This window comes from Pleurodeles waltl, chromosome 2_2 (assembly GCF_031143425.1).
Source record: "Pleurodeles waltl isolate 20211129_DDA chromosome 2_2, aPleWal1.hap1.20221129, whole genome shotgun sequence".
NCBI lineage: Eukaryota > Metazoa > Chordata > Amphibia > Caudata > Salamandridae > Pleurodeles > Pleurodeles waltl.
Window position 1 is genome coordinate 833,829,642 of NC_090439.1, and position 21,382 is coordinate 833,851,023.

Consider the following 21,382-nt stretch of genomic DNA (forward strand, 5'->3'; position numbering starts at 1 on the left):
AAAAGTAGCCAATATGCAGAGTTGTACGCTGTGTATCAAGCTGTACAGCAAAAGCTGCTTGGGACTTGTCATATTTATACTGATTCATGGTCCACTGCCAATGGATTAGCCATTTGGCTTCCCACATGGCCTGCACATAGCTAGTTCATTCACTCAAAGGAGGTGTGGAGCAAAGAGTTGTGGTATGAAATTTGGGAAATGTTAGAACAGAGTAGAGTCACAGTGTACTGTGTAGATGCTCATTGCCCCATTGGCTCACTAGAACACTGGTTCAATTCCCTTGCAGACGACAAAGCCAAATTTTCAGAGGCAGAAGTGGCAACCCAGAATTCTGACTTGGTGGGGTGGCTAAATAGGCCCACCAGAAATGTGGACACCTGAGAGAAAAAGCCACTTAAAGGTGGGCAGACATTAGAGGGATGAACATTCCCCTAGATTTGATAAAAACTGTGATTTTGCAATGTCCTATTTGTCAGCACACACAACAGAGATCTGTCCTACAAACAGTCAAAGGCCAGTTGGCGAGAGGAAACTTACCAGGACAGCTAGAAATCAAAGCTATTCTGTTAAATAGTGGAGAAGCTGATTTATTCATACAGATTGGAGACAGAATTGCTCAACTTGTCATAGGTTCAGTGTATGGAGGATTGGTGAAGAAGGGGACTGCCCCAGCCCTTCTGACAGTGCAAGGAAAAGGAAGTTCAGCAGATAAAAACCTCAGTGCCAAGGTGTAGATTGAATCCCCAAATGGTCCTCCAGAACCTGCAGAAATTATAGCAAAGGGCTCCAATAACGTCCTGCTGATTATAAAACAAGAAAAGTAAAAATGGGAGCACATTTCAGATGACAAATGTTACTTGAAGAAAAATCATACTTGTTTCTTTTACAGATCATACTACGACTTGCCACTGACCATGAGTGTACTGTGTGGTCGCCCTTCAGGCGTTTGCGTGTGGGGTCAGGGCACGGACAGCACCCCCATCTTGAACCTGATTGATCACCTTTGTGCAATGCTCCTGCTGCTTTTAAAGTACAAAACCTATAGATCCATTTAGCTCTAATTGTGCTGCACAGATCAAAGTTCTGCATGGGAACAATGCAGAGTACCATGGATGTTCTGTCAACCTGTTAGATTACATTTCCACTGGAACTAACCCATGGCTTGTTACCATCTGATAACTGCTGTCAGTCTCATTAAACATGTCAAGTTGACAGGTGGACCGTGTAGCTTTATCTGATTTTGACACATGATGTTTCCATCTAATTCTATACCAACTTGCTATCCTGGAGACACTATTCAATCAGTTATTATCCCAATCAGAATATATAAGATTCAGTCTTTTCATTGTAGGTATGTCTGGTTTAACTGTTTATAAGATCAATGCGTTAATCCACTTCCATTGCTTTATAGTGATTGCTTTGATCATTCCATTATGTTGCTGTGTACAATGCATACCTGATTTGCTTGTAAAGTTTTTTTCTTTAAAAAAAAAATAATAATAATAAGAGAGAAGTTGATTTTCAATCTGTAGTTTCCACAAAGCCATTGATCAAAGAGAGGAATGTAATGAAATGTGTGTTTTGACCACTGACTTTGTGTTGCACCATTTTGCACTTGGATTAGCTGTCCAGTGTTCACCAGTTACAGACTACATTTTGTATTCAGTTTAGCCTTAGATTCATTCTGCCTATTGAATTTATCGTAGCATTAGACACTGCCATGTTAAAGGCTGCCTGTAATTTTCCACATTGTAAACTGTGCATTCTGTCTTGTTTTCGTGCTTTTTCTCACCAAGGGCTTTGATTGATAAGGATGTGCTCAGACAGCAGGGAACGGCCTTGATTTGACTTGACATTTTGAGATTGTGGCCAAACCGCAACGTGTTATTTTCAAAGCAAACTAGCCAGCATGTTTGAATTGCACAATGAGGGTTTTTTCCAGAAAGTTCCTTTTGTTTTTTTAAGACATAAAAAGATCCACTGCGACAGTGAGAGGGTCAGTGGCCTCAACCAGGATTCTAGACGTCGGATGCCTGATATATTTCCAGTGAGGGTAGAGATCTCTTTCTCTTTCGCAGTTGAACGGGGTCATCGTCTTGATGGCGTGAGAAAGATGAAGCACCTGACTGGCCCTATGGCAATGCATTTTTAATTCATTATTTGCTTTGCATTATAATATAGCTAGATATATTTGCTGTGTATATTGCAGTGGAGAATCATTTTGGTATGTTTTCATTTTATTGCTGTGACTATTTTTAAACGTGTGCTTTCAACATGCTAATCTCCTTTTAGGAACCGTGTATAGTGAAATAATAAATCTCTTCTTTGGCATTCCAGAGAATTTTGTCAGCTCGGTCATTAGTGAAAAGCAAAACACCCCCGTCTGAGTGTGGCCAGGGCGCCCAGTCGGTAGTTCATGGGCTGTGGCTGGGGTTCACCGGGGTACCGCAGCCGATAGTGGAGCCGTCAGAGGTAGCTCCACTCAGGGCGGTACACAATTTTGTGTGCTGGCTAGAGGCTATAAAGAAAGAGATCTTGACAAAAGTTTACAAAAATTAGATTGAAACTTCGTTCAGAGATGCTAATCACTAAGAAAGAAAAGACGTCAATAATGAGAAACAGTCAAGAAGCCCCTAGATTGATACTGACATAGAGCAAAGAGAGTATGAAAATTAAGAATATAGTACACAAGCACTGTCACTTAATAGCTAAGGATCCAGATATTAGCACTTCTCTAAGGGACCATCCACAAGTGATCTACAGAAGAGCATGGTCACTCAAAGAAATGTTAGTGAGAAGTCACTTTGAAAACCACAGCCTAAAAATTGGTTACAGACTTGAAAGAGTGGATTCATTAAATGTAACAGCTGTAAAGCGTGGGAACTTGGAGTGAATATGGAGATGATCATGGACAGAGTCCAAAACGCAATCCACATCAGGCAAAGAATCACGTGCAGTTCACAATATGTGGTATACATATATGAATGTGCTACTTGCCTCTAGTTTGTCATACGTACAACATGCATGTTGAAAGAAAGAATATTGGAACATATAAGAGTAGTGAAACATCGGGACTCTACATATGCCACAGCCAAACATGTAGCACGATGACAGGACAACAACTGAAAGTCATTGAGGTGTTTTGGACTGAATAGGAATCTTCGCAGTGAACGTGGTGTTAATCGAACTTTGAAACTTAGACTCTTGGAATACAAATACATCGCCAGACTTAAAACTAAGGTGTCTAATGGCATGAACAATGATGAAGAACTTTTTGTACATCTGTAATTTTCAAAAGCAATTTATTATATAAGCTCAATTTGAGCTGATTGATAATAACAATGGTAGAGAGCTGTATCTGCCTAATAGTCATACATCTTCCACAAGAATATCAACACACAACTGTTTTAGTACTCGTACATTAATATGCAACTACATACATATTGATATACATACATGTGGGACGGCCATACACACATGAAAAGGCACCATAATTTACTAGATATTGCTTATTCTTACTGTGATCAGTGATTTGGCCATATGTAAGCTGGCAGCGCTCCCGATGTTGCGCCCTTCACATGGTTTTTGGGGCTCTCAGCTCTTCGGGCACGGGTCCTGCATGCTGTCTGGGTGTGTGTTGTTAGGAAGGGGCCTCTGTGATCAACTCAGATGAAGTAGGATAAAATCTAGGCCGGCGTGGGGCTCATGCTTTTGCCATCTTCGGCCTTCAAGCCTCCCCTGTAATTTAATAGTAGTACAGTAGTACTGCAGCAAATAAAAAGGTCTTGGCCACCAGTGTGTGGGGGTGGGGGGTTAGCCACAGAATCTGGCCACAGGCTAGGCCCTGCGGCCAACCTCACAGTGCGCAATAGGCCTTGCACGGAGCAGGGTAGGCCTAGTTAGGTGGGCTAACAAAATATTACTTTACAAAAAGAAACCCCTAGACATTCACAGAAAAAAAACAAGGGTTGAAGTCATGTTATAGTTACGTATGGTTATAATGTCTTACTTTATATAAAAACAATCCTGAGTAATTCAGTGAAATAAACAAAGGTTAAAGACAACATTATAGTTAGCTGAAAACATCAGTTACCATGCTACATTTTTATATAAAAAACACTGAAGTAACTAACTTGTGCTTTTGGCTTATTACCTCACGTATTACATAATTTGTGATATGCACTGTGGTATCATCGATAACATCGTTGACATCTGAAATTATATGATTGATGATAACACTGCATGGCTGGTTGTAGTTACTTCATTTAACTGTAAGTGGTGAATTTCAGTAGTTTCTTTTTGTTTAACATGTAATGTTTTAACTGACATTTTCATGTCACTATACTATGACTTTAACCTTTGTTTTTCAGTGAATATCTAGACAGATGGATAGATAAATAAATAGATTGATAGATGGATAGATAGATGGATAGATAGAGAGATAGATAGATAGATAGATAGATAGATAGATAGATAGATAGATAGATAGATAGATAGATAGATAGAAGTGCATGCTGTGCACAGTGTTAACATCAATGCTGTACCTTCAGATGCTGCTGTGAGGTCATCCATGATGTCATAGAATATGTCATGAGTGATGTAGTATGGAATGTAATTAGCAGTGCATTCATGGCGTGGGTGCGAGTTATAATTATTTTAAGGCATGATTATTAGTTCCTTGAGATAACTAGAACTGGTGAATTTCAGTGGTTTTGCTTATTTATTTATATTTCCCTGACATTGTCACCTAACTGTAACATCCCCTTAACCTTTGGTTTTCTCAGTGAATTTCTAAGGTTTTTTTTTCAATTTAAAGCAACATATTATATCAATGTCTAACTATAACATCAATTTAACCTTTGTTTTTTTCAGTGGATTTCTATGTCTTTTTAACTTAAAGGAAGATGTCCATTTCCATGAGTGGTGTAGGATTGGGCACAGAGCCTGGTCTTTGGGCAGGCCTTATACCCAGTCCCCCAAGGGTGCCCTAACCCCTGCCGGTCATGCCGTTCAGCAGTGCACAGCAGGCAGTTGGGTGCAAGGCCTGGCCACAAGTCAGGCCCTGTGCCCAACCACCCATCACAGTGCACAACTATGTCATTTAGCAATATATAAATTGTCATTTTAAGTAAGGCAGACCTACTGCCTTTGTCAAAGGCTCAAAATATAAAAGGTGCTGGGCCTATGGGCTTTCTCAAGGGCTCAGCAAATTAACATATATAAAGCAGACCTATTGACTTTGTCAGTCACCAATAACTATAATTAAATGTATATTTCATAAATTCACAGATTCGAATGTTTAATAATAGTGATTGTCTCAAGATATTTTTATGAAGCATTTTTAAAAGAACAATGCATTAGGTGTATCTTTGAGTATTTTTTAAACAGTTTTAGGCTCTGCTTTGTAACTAAAAAGCATACAGCTCCAGCACTGAGTGCTTTAAAAAAATATGGTAAGCTCTCCTGGTATCATGGATTCAGTGACCCAGAAGGCTTGCTGTGTTTTTTTTTATGTTGGTGGGGAACTGCTGTGCTCACTGCAGCCCTCCACACCATTACAAAACCTTTGTGGCACTGCCAGCAATAAAAAAATATAAATTAAAAAAGCTGTCACAGAGTATTAAAAAAGCAAGCTGTCACAAGGCTCTCCTTGCTGGAGCAGTGAACAATAATTAATCAGTTCCTCATTTATTTTTCATTTTTTGTCCGACTCCTAAGCCAGCACCCGTACAGTTTTTCCATCAGTATCCATATGGGGAACTCACACCTTTTTTTAAGGAGGGGGCACTGGTAGAGCCTCAAGACCCCCACAGTTTCTGCCGGCTCTCCAGTCAGAACCCATTGTGGTGCTAGCGGGAGCCGGCCATTGCAGTTTTTTACATTGGTTCCCCCGTGCCCACTAGGGGTACCCACATGTTTTCTTTTTAAGTTGGGCCATAAGTGAGCCCCGCAGCCTCTGCAGTCTCCCCAGCCAGCACCCACTATGTTGCCAGCAGGAGCCAGGTCTGTTGTTTTGCCCCCACCCAGGCATGGAAAGCTTTTTTTCTCTGCCCCTGCCGAGCTAGAGAAAAGTTGTGTTCTCTGCCCAGGAGAGAGCAGGCAAGAAATAAAGGTTATAATCCCTGTACGCACTCTCCCAAGCAGGGTGCACAACAGTGTCCCAGGGCATGGAGTCCTTGGGACACTGCACTCATCAGGCCCCGGGGGATGAGGTCCCTGGAGCCAAGCTACTGCTCCAGGAGGGGGCCGCAAGTCTCCTACCCCAAGCTTTGAAATTTGGCCCGTAGGATGGGTTGTCTGTAGGTGAGGGGTGCCATACTCTCGCATTGCCCAAGAAAACAATAGGCCCTAGAGGGATGGGGACCCCAGGGCTTATGAATCATTGGTGGGGGGAGGGTGCACCCTATCCCAATTGAAAGAAAATGGGCCTCCTGGGATGGGAAGTGCAGGCCTAAAATAACTTGGTGAGCCTACCATTTAAAGAAAAGTGGCCCTAGGGGATGGGGTCCCATCCTTCAGGGCCTAAAATGGTTTGGAGAGTGGGGCTGCACATCTCACATCCTCAAACAAAATATAAGCACCTTGCTCCCAGGCCCTGACCTAACCTGGGGAGCTTATAGCGAAAAAGGGTAGGAGGCTGAATTTATTTTTTGATTGGTTCTGTGGTGCAGGTTTAAAAAAATATATGTTTTTTCATCCCGGTGGGGGTCTCTCTGGGACACCTCTTCAGGCCTAGAGGGACAGGGTATTCCTACCCTGCCCTGTATATGTTTGTGTAACCTTAATTAAGACAGGAGACTGAGTCTGAAAACAGCTGCCGCCACATCTAGGGGACCCCCTTTTTTTCAGTCCCTGCTTGACCGATCACCCTGATATTTCCAAGAAGAATTCTCAGATGGACATTTTTTTTTTTTTTGGAAAGTTATGTTAAGATTCGGCAAACGGTGCCAAATTATAAGCAAAACAAGAAATGGTTTTCCTATGGAAACATGATCCTAACTATAACTACCCTGTGGCGACTGCCATTATTGGGTAATATATCTAAATAAATATATGTATGTGTGACATAGATAGATAGAGAGATAGATAGATAGATAGATGCTGTGGACAAATCCTGGATTACCACACTTGTTTAGTTTTTAACTTCTTAGTACAAGATACAATGGTCTAATATTATCTATTGCACCCTTCTTAGTAAAATTGGACTTGTTTCTCTGCTTCACAACTATGACAATGTTAAGAGCAATAGGCTGGATTTCTTTATTCTATGCATTTTTAACATGTTTTTTTTATCACTGCCTTCTAGGGACTTGGCAAGCTGAAACACCTAAAAATTTTAGATGTGGCTGGAAACCAAATTCGTTCTTTCCCATCAGCAGTAAGTATTTCTGATTGTATGTATTGTGCACTTCGTTTTTGCTTTCTACTTAGTGGTGAAAATAGAAATTGCTTTGCAGATGTTTTACATGGATTGCTTTAGGAATCAGGGGAACAGGCGTAGCACGGTTAGAACAAACCTGATGATCTCTACTTAGCAAAAAAGCTGTGATTGAATAACTAAATAAAGGTGGGATAATTGAAGCGGCTGGTATGCCTTTACTTTATTTGTGACCCAGATACTTTTGGGTAGATTATACATAATAGGATTTGACCAGGGGAAACTATTTCAGGAGATATATTATCGGTGTGTTATCTAAGAAAAAATGTGTAAGATCTAGGCCTCAGTAAGCTAGAGAGAGCCCTTTCATCGGTTCCCCAGTAAGCTAAGGGGTCAACTGATGTGGGTCAGTTTCCAGACCCTAAGCAATCATCTGTTTGTCTCTTAGATATTTTATTATCAGTGCCAGAATGCATGGTGTTGGATATCAAATATAATTTAAGGAGAAGTCCAGTCACTGATCCCTACCAATCTTGCCCCCCAGCTTTCTTCCCAAATAAATGTATTCCGCCTCCATGGGATGAAGTCGAAGGACGGCTCTTCAGGCGCTGAAGAGATGGCCCTGCCTGCTGGGCAGCTAGTTCGTGGAGTGCATGTTCCATCTGACACTGCAGTCAAAGCAAGGAGGGCCATTGAAGCAGTTTCTCTGTACTGAAGACCCATTCTCTGAGGCTCTACAGGCAGAGCTTGATGAGGCACGTCTGATAACACGTGAGCGATGACACTCTAAGTGGTGAAACCCAGAGGACAACCTTAGAATTCTGGCACGGGGCAGGTGTCTCTTTCACTGAAGCTCAGGAAGTGTGTGCTGTTGCTTTATTGAAAGCCTCCAAACCTTACAGAGCCGAGAACATGAAGCCCAAAGATAGGAGAAGGAAGGAACATGTACTCCCACCTCAAACATGCAGTAAGTAATGTGAGGGGAGTGTTTGGGCAGCAGCATGGCTTCTGAAGCTCAACCCTACCTTGTGAGCGGGAGAAGGAGATTCCAGCCGCCACATTTCCCGCTGTCTGCAGTCCAGACAATGCAGCAGTGGTTAGTGGAGTGGCCCCACATGTGCATGTGTTATTGCAGTCCTTATGGCTGGCCGTACTGACCTGCTAGTGCGCCACCATGTTGGTGTCAGGCTGGGAGCCGGATTCACAGTGAGGAGGAGGTCCGTAGAGAAGAGGCAAAGGGTGGAGCCTTTGAGGCGGCAATGTGACTGCCAGAATTTGAATTCCGAGAACCCTCACCACTTGTTTATTGTCAGTGTAAAAGTTAAATGCAGTCATTGAACACATTATATTAAATATATTAATTTTGTTTTCTATATTATGTGCCCTGTTGCCCTTGTAAGTGGATTATGCGTAAATCATTCCTTCATCCATTGGGGCTTGTGTGCGCTGTATCAAACTACTAATAAATAATGGAATGCCAGCGAAAGAAATATTCCTTGCTCTAAGGGTGGATTAACCCCTTCCTTCACTCACAACATTGATGCCTACTGATGGAAAACGTAGATCCATTTTCTAAAATCAGGTAGTTTACCTCTCACATTGTAAATGCCAGATCCTAAGTCTTTCATAGTCTCCACATCGTTGTCAGTTGTGCTCTTAAACAGAAAAAGTATTGACACATGACTGTCCCGGACACTTTCCTCTGTTCTGCTTCATAGCAGGGCGCAGCTGCTACTTCTGTGCGCTGTGGAGACACTTTTAATGACAATTATTTATGTAAAAGATAAACACAGCTGCACGGGTGTCTGTTGTAGGAGGTTTGACTGGAAATGGTAGGACACACATCACAAAACTGACTTTTTGTGTGCAACATGCTATGAGCCTTCCAGTGACGGGCAGCGAGAGAGGCAGCCCGCTCTTTTTCTATCAGAAATACATTCTCGAGCTGCGTGGAATGCTTCTCACAAACAGGGGCTGGTGTGGGGCTTAAGTGAAGTGGGAGGCGGCAATTATGCCTATGTTATAAGATGAGTTCTGCTGTGAGGGGAAACAAGGGAAAGAAAAAGCATAGTTGATACGTGTAAAGTAGTTAATCAAATAAGAAAAGAAGTCCCGAAATCAAAGAGGATGAACACAGTACTTGGTTCTCCAAACACTGATAAGAGCAAGCACACTTTGAGCACGCATTGGCAAATGCAAGAAAATAGTGCTACAGCCAATAGAGATGGAGTAAAATTAAGTGGCAAGCACAGGAACCAAGGAAAGCAAGGTGGCGGGATGTAAGCCCCTTTTAAGGTTTATATTAAATAAAATAGATTTTGCAAGTACTGTGCAGGCAAAACCTAAAAATGGGACTAAATGAGAACAAATCACTAATCACAAAAAGAAGGCTATGAGGAACTACAAAGTTAGATAAAGTTAAGCTGCTGGCAGTGTAAAAATCATTGTGCACAATTTTATCATGGTAATGAACCGACTCTCTAGTTGGAGAAATCTGCCAACTCAAATAATTCAAATAATAAAATCATTGTTTAAATTGTAAAAAAAACAACAACAAAAAAAACAACAACCCACAACTACCAGACCCCTTGTCAGGAGGCCACTGCAGCCTGCACCATCCATTGCCCCTCCGAACCAACGCAACTACTAACCATCACACCCTACAAATGTGATGATTCAGCCCTTTCCAGGCCCCAAAGCTATACGAATGGATTGGACAGCAGGTTTTAGTCCTTTTTAAAATATAAATAATTAATAAACAGATGTTGCTGTGTTCAGTTCTAATTTAGACAAACAGCTCTACCATGTGGCAGATTGTCATAGGTGCCGATGTTCACATTTAAGTGTCGATGCTGAGAACACCGGCTCAAGTTAAGCACTGAGGCCCCTAATCAGAAAATGAAGCAAGGCACAGATGGGCGGGAGGATGAAAACACACCAAAAACAGAATTAAAATGAAAACAGGACAAGGAGATTTTTAACTACCCCTCACAAAATAGATGCTATGAGGAAATATGATCAGGTAAAATGAAAATAATCTGGTTGCAACATAAAAACTGTGATGTAGCATTTTAACCAGATTGCTGATTGACAGGACACATTTAAACCTTCACTAAGGTTTACTCCGTAACGGGCCAAATCTAAAACTGCAATTAGAATTCATGAGTGATGGTGTTGCACTCACTCTTTTGCCAAGCCATACATCAATGCATTCACCTATTCAACTGTTCAGTCATCTATGGACTCACCCAATACTGATCCAAGCATTCAGTCACTTATTTATCGTGCCACACACTAATTTTTCCGTCCAAATGCTCACTCATTATCATATTCACTCACCAAGGCACACAACCACCCATGACTCTGACAATCAATGAAGTATCACTGTTACTTAAGAAATAGCCAGACCACTTCTGCTTGTCTTTGCCCATGCTTGTGTATGTTATCATTCATATTATCTCTACTGCTACTAACAGTTGTACTATTGCTACAGTTAATGCTCACACTACTGGCATTGCTCCTCAAGTACTATAGGTATTCTTAGTACTACACTAGAAAAAAATAAAAACAAGGCAACAAGCCTTCTCCGTGTTCGCAGTACGATCTTGAATGACATCCCTATATCTATCAGGGATGCCTCAGCCCAATTTAGGAAAGATCTGAAGACACACCATTCTAAAGAACACTACATCTCTAAGCAGTATCAGCCCTTTTCTCTCTCAGAACCCAGCTGCCCCTCCATTCACTCGTTGACTGTACCTTTGCTTTTGACTTCATACAGTGCTCCATTACCTATGCTTGGTTCACCCTATACATATACCACATATATGCATAGACACTACTTTTATTGCTGTTATATGTCTACTACTTCTACTACTCATATGGTAAGTATAGCTTCTTTCAGTACTACTGCAGCTGATCATACTGATGATCAACACTATTACCAGTACCACTAAGAACTTGAGCTGTTATTGGTAGTAATACTACCTAATACTTATATCACTGGTAGGAGCACTGCTGGTAGTAGTAACATTAGCAGTACTGAACATCACCCAGTAGTATTGATAGAGTCTATATTAGTGGTACAGATATTGCTTCCACTACTAATAATAGGAAAAGGCCAGTTGTGGGATTCCAGTTTTATTAACAGTAGTCATTACGAATTTTACTATAAGTGGTAGGCTATAGTGTATGTCTTCTAGCAGTAGGGGTAGTGCTAGCAGTATTGGTATAACATGGAAACTTCTAGTAGTATGAATATGTAATCTGATTGCTAATATTGCTGCTACAGCACCTATTAATTTTACTAGGCGTATTAACATTAGTATTAGTAGCAGTAGCAAATTCAAAGTAGGACTAAAGATAAAGTGACACCTAGTACCATTGTTATAATAAGATTACTTGTAGTGCTAATAGTAACACTATTGCTATTTCTGATACTCCTACTAATATTAATTCTGCTGACTTTATTATATTTAGTAGTAATAGTGGTATTAGGAAATAGGGCTAAATATAGCATTTGTAATAGTAGCATTAGTATTTTAGCAGTAGTCCTAGACGTTGTAGTTTTAGAAATGGTCTTTATTGCTCTACAGACGTAGTAGTGGTACTAGGAGCCAACCACAGTATTTGTAGTCCTACTATTAGTATCAATAAGATCAGTGGTAGTACTAACCATAGTAATTATAATAGTGTTAGTACTGTAGTAATATTTCGATTGCACTAGTCCTTTTTGACTAGTAGTATAACTAGGAGTAATAATAGGAATGGGAGTAGGGGTCATCTTCAGTAGGTATATTGTTTAGGGGACACAATTGTGAGGTAAACATGTTTTTAAAGGAGCACAGGGGCAGCATAGGAATGTGTGTTTCTTTGTAGGAGGTCATCAGGATTTTTAGGTATCTAAGCCTGCTGGTGGAAAGAAGATGCAAATCTTAACTTGGTCCATTTTCTGCTGTCCTTTTGGAATGACACTTTGAATGAAGGTAGTTCACAAAATAGAGGATAGCCTATGGGAAATTGTTCCTAAAAATCAACATAGAGTTTTTGAAAGAGATGTATAGAAGAAGTCAAACATTTTATACAGAAAAAACAACATATTTATGCCAATAATATTGTATGCCAATATATTACTTAAAATATAGACTATGGATCTATATTATAAGGGCATATTTTTCATTAGAATTTCCCTATAACATTGTTTTATTGTCTTTTGCTATCTTCACTATGGATTATTCACCATTTTAAATACAATATATAGAATTATAGATGGATAACAGTGAATTACGCATGTTTTCCACTGAGGGGTACTGAGTGAGATCAAATAGACAAGAGCGTCTAGTTGTCTATGATTTCAGAACTCTGAGATAAAAAACATATCCATAATTCACTTTTTACCCATCTATGATGTTATGTTCTGTGTGACCCCTAAAATCAACTGCCCCTGCTTTCAACTGCTGTTCAGGGGCAAAGGAGTTATGGGGAGTGTTAGAAATTAGGTCTTTGGTTGGCAGTCAGGTTACCCCCTGTCCAAGCAAGGACCCTCACTCTAGTCAGGGTAAAGGAGAATCACCCTCAGTTAACCCCCGCTCACCCCTTGGTAGCTTGGCACAAGCAGGCAGGCTTAACTTCAGAGTCTAGGTGTAAAGTATTCATACCAACACACACAGTAACTCAGTGAAAACACTACAAAATGACACATTACAGGTTTAGAAAAATAGGTAATATTTGTTTAAACAAAACAAGACCAGAACGACAGAAATCCACCATACACAGGTCAGCTTATGAATTAAAAAGCAAGAAAGAGTCTTAAATCCTTAGAAAACAGTGCTAATGTTGTTAGCGTGAAAAAGTACCTGGGTTGTGTCAAAATAACCCTGCACGGGCGAGTGTGCGTTGAAAAAGGCCAGCGATGTGTCACCGTCTCACTTGCAAGCGAGACTGTGCGTCGTTCCTCCTCCGGTCAGGTCAGCGTGTGTCGTTTTTCCTCTCCGATGCGTCAATCCGGAAAGGCACCTCAGGTCCGGGCAGAGTTTGCGTCATTTTTTTGGGCCCAGCGAGGTTTGCATTGAAAATCCGGTTTCACGGTATCAGAAAATCGCAACATGGGGGGTTGCGACGTTAACAGTGTCCATCAGCGGGTGTTGCGCGTCGTTTCTCCAGCCGCGTGCGTCCATCTTCCTGCCGCTACGCAGGTGGAGCGTAGATTTCAGCAGCAAAGGCAGCGGAGCATCGTTTCTCAGCCGCATCTCGGAAGGTGCGTTGAAAATTTCCCGCATGGCAGTCTGTGCGTGGATTTTCAGTCTTAGTCTGCCAGCTTCACCTTTCAAGGCCCCAGGAACTGGATAGGGCACCACTTGGCAGGGCAGGAGTCTCAACAGAGAGTCCAGGTGCTGGCAGGGAAAGTCTTTGATGGCCCTGAGACTTCAACAACAGGAGGCAAGCTCAGGACAAGCCCTTGGAGATTTCTTCACAAGCAGGAATGCACAACAAAGTCCAGTCTTTGTCCACTTGCACAGGCAGAAGCAGCAATTGCAGGATAGCTCCACAACGCACAGTCACAGACAGGGCAGCACTTCTCCTCAGCTCTTCAGCTCTTCTCCATGCTGAGGTTCCTCTTGATTTCCAGAAGTGATCTCATTTTTCAGGGGTTTGGGTGCTCTTCTTAGACCCATTTTGGCCTTTGAAGTAGGCCTACTTCAAAGGGAAGTCTATCTTGTTTGTGAGATCCTGCCTTGCCAAGGCCAGGCCCCAGACACACACCAGGGGATTGGAGACTGCATTGTGTGAGGGCAGGCATAGCCCTTTCAGGTGTGAGGGACCACTCCTCCCCTCCCTCCTAGCACAAATGGCTCATCAGGATTTGCAGGCGACACCCCAGCTCCCTTTGTGTCACTGTCTAGAGAGAGGTGCGAACAGCCCAACTGTCAAACTGACCCAGACAGGGAATCCGCAAACAGGCAGAGTCAAAGAATGTTTTAAGCAAGAAAATGCCTACTTTCTAAAAGTGGCATTTTCAAACATACAATCTCAAAACCAACTTTACTAAAAGATGTATTTTTAAATTGTGAGTTCAGAGACCCCAAACTCCACATGCCAATCTGCTCCCAAAGGGAATCTACACTTTAATCATATTTAAAGGTAGCCCCCATGTTAACCTATGAGGGAGATAGGCCTTGCAACAGTGAAAATCGAATTTGGCAGTATTTCACTCTCAGGACATATAAAACACATTAGTATATGTCCTACCTTAAACATACACTGCACTCTGCCCAGGGGGCTACCTAGGGCCTACCTTAGGGGTGTCTTACATGTAAGAACAGGCAAGTGGGTACACTTGCCAAGTCGAATTGGCAGTTTAAAATTGCACATACAGACACTGCAGTAGCAGGTCTGAGTCATGTTTACAGGGCTACTAATGTAGGTGGCACAACCAGTGCTGCAGGCCCACAAGTAGCCTTTGATTTACAGGCCCTGGGCACCTCTAGTGCACTTTACTAGGGACTTACTAGTAAATCAAATATGCCAATCATGGATAAACCAATCAACAATACACTTTACACAGACAGAATATGCACTTTAGCACTGGTTAGCAGTGGTGAAGTGCTCAGAATTCAAAAGCCAACAGCAACAGGTCAGAAAAAATAGGAGGCAGGAGGCAAAAAGATTGGAGATGAATACACAACACGGCCAACATTAACCAGTCCCCAACACCTTCCCTGCTTTCTCTTCCCGTCTTGCAGCAGTGCTTTCTTGGTTCAATCAAAGCAGACAAGCAGCACTGTGCTTACAGGCTCTCATAGAGCACTGTCATCCTAGCTTAAAAGGCCTTTATGTTGTAGCAACAGTGGGTAACGAGTTTTGTCATCAAATGTTGCTATGTCACAGCAGTGAGATGCCAGATTTAGAAACTGATGCATACAGAATTATAGATGAGTAACAGTGAATGAATGTTTTTCATTCAGGGGTTCTGAGTAACATCAAATAGACAACAAGAGAAAAATGTGAGTAGTCTGTGATGTCACTCACAATCCTAAGCTGAAAAACATCCCCCTAATTCACTTTTTACCCATCCATAGTTTTATGTTAGGTATGGATCCCAACATCATCTGCCCCTGCTTTTAACTGCTATACTGAGGCAGAGGAGTACTAGGGAGCCATATGTAACATGGCCTCTCCTGCCTGTGTCAATTGTAAAGCAAAATGCTTACCTGCCACCCTTAACCAACCACACCACCTTCCCTGGCTGAATTCCCCCTCCATCAGCTGTGCTTTTGCTTTTATTCAAAGCAGATAAGCAGAGGTGCACTGACAGGCTGTGGGAAAGCCTTGGAAGCATGGCCTGGAAGTTTCTTATTACAGAACAATAGTAGGTAACACGTTTTGTTCTCAACAGTTGCTATGACCGCAAATGTAGCTGTTGTTAAAATAATATAACGAAGCTGGAATAAAACATATCTAGGTTAAAGTGCACAACAGCAAGCCTAGTTTGGTAAAATAAAGTATATAGAGGTACAACTAAAATGGTTACACAACACTAGAGCCACACATAACAGCGGAAAAAACACTAGAATGTGACTGTTTTAGGTCATGGCAATGGACTAAGGTTACATGAGCAGTAATAATTTTTATTACTGCAAAGTGAAAGCAAGATATGCTTTTTTGAAATTTCATTAGGGGACTTCAAGTGTAGTTGCTTTGATGCAAAGACATTTTAAGAAAATTAGGAGGTTGTGGTATTTTCACTAAATAATGTTAGGTGTTTCGTCAGTATCAATTCCTTATTTGGACACATATGAGTTAAGAACATGGTTTGAATCAAGTTGTAAGTTCAACTAAAACAAATATGATACTTCTTTTCCACCACAGCTTTTACAATGGTCTTACTCTCTAATTTTCCCCCTGTTGCCCTGTCGCCCTCTCCCTCTCCCTATTTCTCTCTCAGAACTAGTTACTATGGTGCACAGGTCAATTTCACGATGAAACTCAAATCCTTTATCTTTTACAGTGCCCCTGCCACTAGGTTCTAACCAATCAATTCATTTTCCCTATCTCTCTTTTGTAGAGCTATGTCACTTATCAATAGGTTTGTATTCCACAAGCTATGTTGTGGTAACATATTTTTATTTGGACATTTGTAGTACATCTGCCCCTAATGTGAAAAAAATACATCCAGTTTGCTACTGGAACATGTTTCAGTTTTCCTGCATACATATCCACTGCATTCCACTCTCTGAGCATGATAGCTTTTGACCAAACACAGAGCTAAATTAAAACTCTTCAACATTGTGTTCAAAATCTTCTCTTCACACTGAACTATAAGTCTCAAGTAGCGACTCACACTTTGCCAACTATAACCTCTCTGTTCAAAAGCCAGTATGTGCTACCTCATGGTTTCAGTGGAAATGGCCTCTGCTCTGAATCACCCTCCATAGTTCATTTCAAGCCATCCCTTCACTTGAGTAATTCAGACATGCCGTGAAGGTTCTCTGTTAGAATGGAGAATAGTCTCCTGCATGGCTCTGGAGTGCATGCTGCCTTGCTTTGAGTTCATCATACCAAGCTCTGTAGGCTTTTGACCCCCCACTGCATCACTCATGACAATCGTGTGTGCACTAGAGCCCTTCTCTGTGACATAGATTGCAACTTAGAGCAGGGATGTGTGGTCTAAAGAGGCACACTATGTGCACCTTTCCTACCAAGTGTGGCTACCGTCAGCTTGCTATTCTGGTAGCGTTAAGATTGTAGTGGAAAGAGATACCTTACTGGCCTCAATTTTTAGTTGGTTGCTAGTCCTCTGCAATGGGTCTTTCACCCATCTATGTGAGACTTGGATGATGCATGTGTATATATTATGTCAGTGTATAGTGGATGTATGTTAAGTGTGTATGACATATGGGGTTGTAGCCACACTGGATGACACTCTAAGTGGTGAAACCCAGAGGACAACCTTAGAATTCTGGCACGGGGCAGGGGTCTCTTTCACTGAAGCTCAGGAAGTGTGTGCTGTTGCTTTATTGAAAGCCTCCAAACCTTACAGAGCCGAGAACATGAAGCCCAAAGATAGGAGAAGGAAGGAACATGTACTCCCACCTCAAACATGCAGTAAGTAATGTGAGGGGAGTGTTTGGGCAGCAGCATGGCTTCTGGAGCTCAACCCTACCTTGTGAGCAGGAGAAGGAGATTCCAGCCGCCACATTTCCCGCTGTCTGCAGTCCATACAATGCAGCAGTGGTTAGTAGAGTGGCCCCACATGTGCATGTGTTATTGCAGTCCTTATGGCTGGCCGTACTGACCTGCTAGTGCGCCACCATGTTGTTATCAGGCTGGGAGCCGGATTCACAGTGAGGAGGAGGTCCGTAGAGAAGAGGCAAAGGGTGGAGCCTTTGAGGCGGCAATGTGACTGCCAGAATTTGAATTCCGAGAACCCTCACCACTTGTTTATTGTCAGTGTAAAAGTTTAATGCAGTCATTGAACACATTATATTAAATATATTAATTTTGTTTTCTATATTATGTGCCTTGTTGCCCTTGTAAGTGGTTTATGCGTAAAACATTCCTTCATCCATTGGGGCTTGTGTGCGCTGTATCAAACTACTAATAAATAATGGAATGCCAGCAAAATAAATATTCCTTGCTCTAAGAGTGGATTAACCCCTTCCTTCACTCACAACATTGATGCCTACTGATGGAAAACGTAGATCCATTTTCTAAAATCAGGTAGTTTACCTCTCACATTGTAAATGCCAGATCCTAAGTCTTTCATAGTCTCCACATCGTTGTCAGTTGTGCTCTTAAACAGAAAAAGTATTGACACATGACTGTCCCGGACACTTTCCTCTGTTCTGCTTCATAGCAGGGCGCAGCTGCTACTTCTGTGCGCCGTGGAGACACTTTTAATGACAATTATTTATGTAAAAGATAAACACAGCTGCACGGGTGTCTGTTGTAGGAGGTTTGACTGGAAATGGTAGGACACACATCACAAAACTGACTTTTTGTGTGCAACATGCTATGAGCCTTCCAGTGACGGGCAGCGAGAGAGGCAGCCCGCTCTTTTTCTATCAGAAATACATTCTCGAGCTGCGTTGAATGCTTCTCACAAACAGGGGCTGGTGTGGGGCTTAAGTGAAGTGGGAGGCGGCAATTATGCCTATGTTATAAGATGCGTTCTGCTGTGAGGGGAAAAAAGGGAAAGAAAAAGCATAGTTGATATGTGTAAAGTAGTTAATAAAATAAGAAAAGAAGTCCCGAAATCAAAGAGGACGAACACAGTACTTGGGTCTCAAAACACTGATAAGAGCAAGCACACTTGGAGCACGCATTGGCAAATGCAAGAAAATAGTGCTACAGCCAATAGAGATGGAGTAAAATTAAGTGGAAAGCACAGGAACCAAGGAAAGCAAGGTGGCGGGATGTAAGCCCCTTTTAAGGTTTATATTAAATAAAATAGATTTTGCTAGTACTGTGCAGGCAAAACCTAAAAATGGGACTAAATGAGAACAAATCACTAATCACAAAAAGAAGGCTATGAGGAACTACAAAGTTAGATAAAGTCAAGCTGCTGGCAGTGTAAAAATCATTGTGCGCAATTTTATCATGGTAATGAACCGACTCTCCAGTTGGAGAAATCTGCCAACTCAAATAATTCAAATAATAAAATCATTGTTTAAATTGTAAATAAAAAAATAAAAAAATAAAAACCCACAACTGCCAGACCACTCGTCAGGAGGCCACTGCAGCCTGTACCATCCATTGCCCCTCCGAACCAACGCAACTGCTAACCATCACACCCTACAAATGTGATGATTCAGACCTTTCCAGGCCCCAAAGCTATACGAATGGATTGGACAGCAGGTTTTAGTCCTTTTTAAAATATAAATAATTAATAAACAGATGTTGCTGTGTTCAGTTCTAATTTAGACAAACAGCTCTACCATGTGGCAGATTGTCATAGGTGCTGATGTTCACATTTAAGTGTCGATGCCGAGAACACCGGCTAGGGTTAAGCACTGAGGCCCCTAATCAGAAAATTAAGCAAGGCACAGATAGGCGGGAGGATGAAAAAAACACCAAAAACAGAATTAAAATGAAAACAGGACAAGGAGATATTTAACTACCCCTCACAATATAGATGCTATGAGGAAATATGATCAGTTAATATGAAAACAATCTGGTTGCAACATAAAAACTGTGATGTAGCATTTTAACCAGATTGCTGATTGACAGGACACATTTAAACCTTCACTAAGGTCTACTCCGTAACGGGCCACATCTAAAACTGCAATTAGAATTAATGAGTGATGGTGTTGCACTCACTCTTTTGTCCAGCCATACACCAATGTATTCACCTATTCAACTGTTCAGTCATCTATGGTCACACCCAATACCGATCCAAGCATTCAGTCACTTATTTGTCGTGCCACACACTCATTTTTCCGTCCAACTGCTCACTCATTATCATATTCACTCACCGAGGCACATAACCACACACAACCCTGACAATCAATGAAGTATCACTGTTACTTAGGAAATAGCCAGACCACTTCTGCTTGGCTTTGCCCATGCTTGTGTATGTTATCATTCATATTATCTCTACTGCTACTTACTATTGCTACAGTTAATGCTCACACTACTGGCATTGCTCCTCAAGTACTATTGGTGTTCTTAATACTACACCAGAAAAAAAAAACCAAGGCAACAAGCCTTCTCCGTGTTCGCAGTACGATCTTGAATGACATCCCTATATCTATCAGGACTGCCTCAGCCCAATTTAGGAAAGATCTGAAGACACACCATTCTAAAGAACACTACATCTCTAAGCAGTATCAGCCCTTTTCTCTCTCAGAACCCAGCTGCCCCTCCATTCACTCGTTGACTGTACATTTGCTTTTGAATTCATACAGTGCTCCATTACCTATGCTTGGTTCACCCTATACATATACCACATATATACATAGACACTGCTTTTATTGCTGTTATATGTCTACTACTTCTAGTACTCATATGGTAAGTATAGCTTCTTTCAGTACTACTGCAGCTGATCATACTGGTGATCAACACTATTGCCAGTACCACTAAGCACTTGAGCTGTTATTGGTAGTAATATTACTTATATAACTGGTAGGAGCACTGCTGGTAGTAGTAACATTGGCAGTACTGCACATCACCCAGTAGTATTGATAGAGTCTATATTAGTGGTACAGATATTGCTTTGACTACTAATAATAGGAAAAGGCCAGTTGCGGGATTCCAGTTTTATTAAAAGTAGTCATTACGAATTTTACTATAAGTGGTAGGCTATAGTGTATGTCTTCTAGCAGTAGGGGTAGTGCTAGCAGTATTGCTATAACATGGCCACTTCTAGTAGTATGAATATGTAATCTGATTGCTAATATTGCTGCTACAGCACCTATTCATTTTACTAGGCTTATTAACATTAGTATTAGTAGCAGTAGCAAATTCAAAGTAGGACTAACGATAAAGTGACACCTAGTACCATTGTTATAATAAGATTACTTGTAGTGCTAATAGTAACACTATTGCTATTTCTGATACTCCTACTAGTATTAATTCTGCTGACTTTATTATATTTAGTAGTAATAGTGGTATTAGGAAATAGGGCTAAATATAGCACTTGTAATAGTAGCATTAGTATTTTAGCAGTAGTCCTAGACGTTGTAGTTTTAGAAATGGTCTTTATTGCTATACAGATGTAGTAGTGGTACTAGGAGCCAACCACAGTATTTGTAGTCCTACTATTAGTATCAATAAGACCAGTGGTAGTACTAACCATAGTAATTATAGTAGTTTTAGTACTGTAGTAATATTTTGATTGCACTAGTCCTTTTGGACTAGTAGTATAACTAGCAGTAATAAAAGGAATGGGAGTAGGGGTCATCTTCAGTAGGTATATTGTTTAGGGGACACAATTGTGAGGTAAACATGTTTTTAAAGGAGCACAGGGGCAGCATAGGAATGTGTGTTTCTTTGTAGGAGGTCATC

The 21,382-nt window shown here is 41.3% G+C and overlaps 1 protein-coding gene across 2 annotated transcripts in view; it reads left to right on the forward strand.

The window, feature by feature from the left end:
• Positions 1–21,382, forward strand: part of LRRC69 (leucine rich repeat containing 69) — a 182,256-nt gene that overhangs the window by 106,375 nt on the left and 54,499 nt on the right. For both annotated transcript variants that reach the window (XM_069220458.1, XM_069220459.1), the window contains exon 5: positions 7,307–7,378. In XM_069220458.1, coding sequence (XP_069076559.1) covers positions 7,307–7,378 — 72 coding nt within the window. The remainder of the gene's footprint in view (positions 1–7,306; positions 7,379–21,382) is intronic.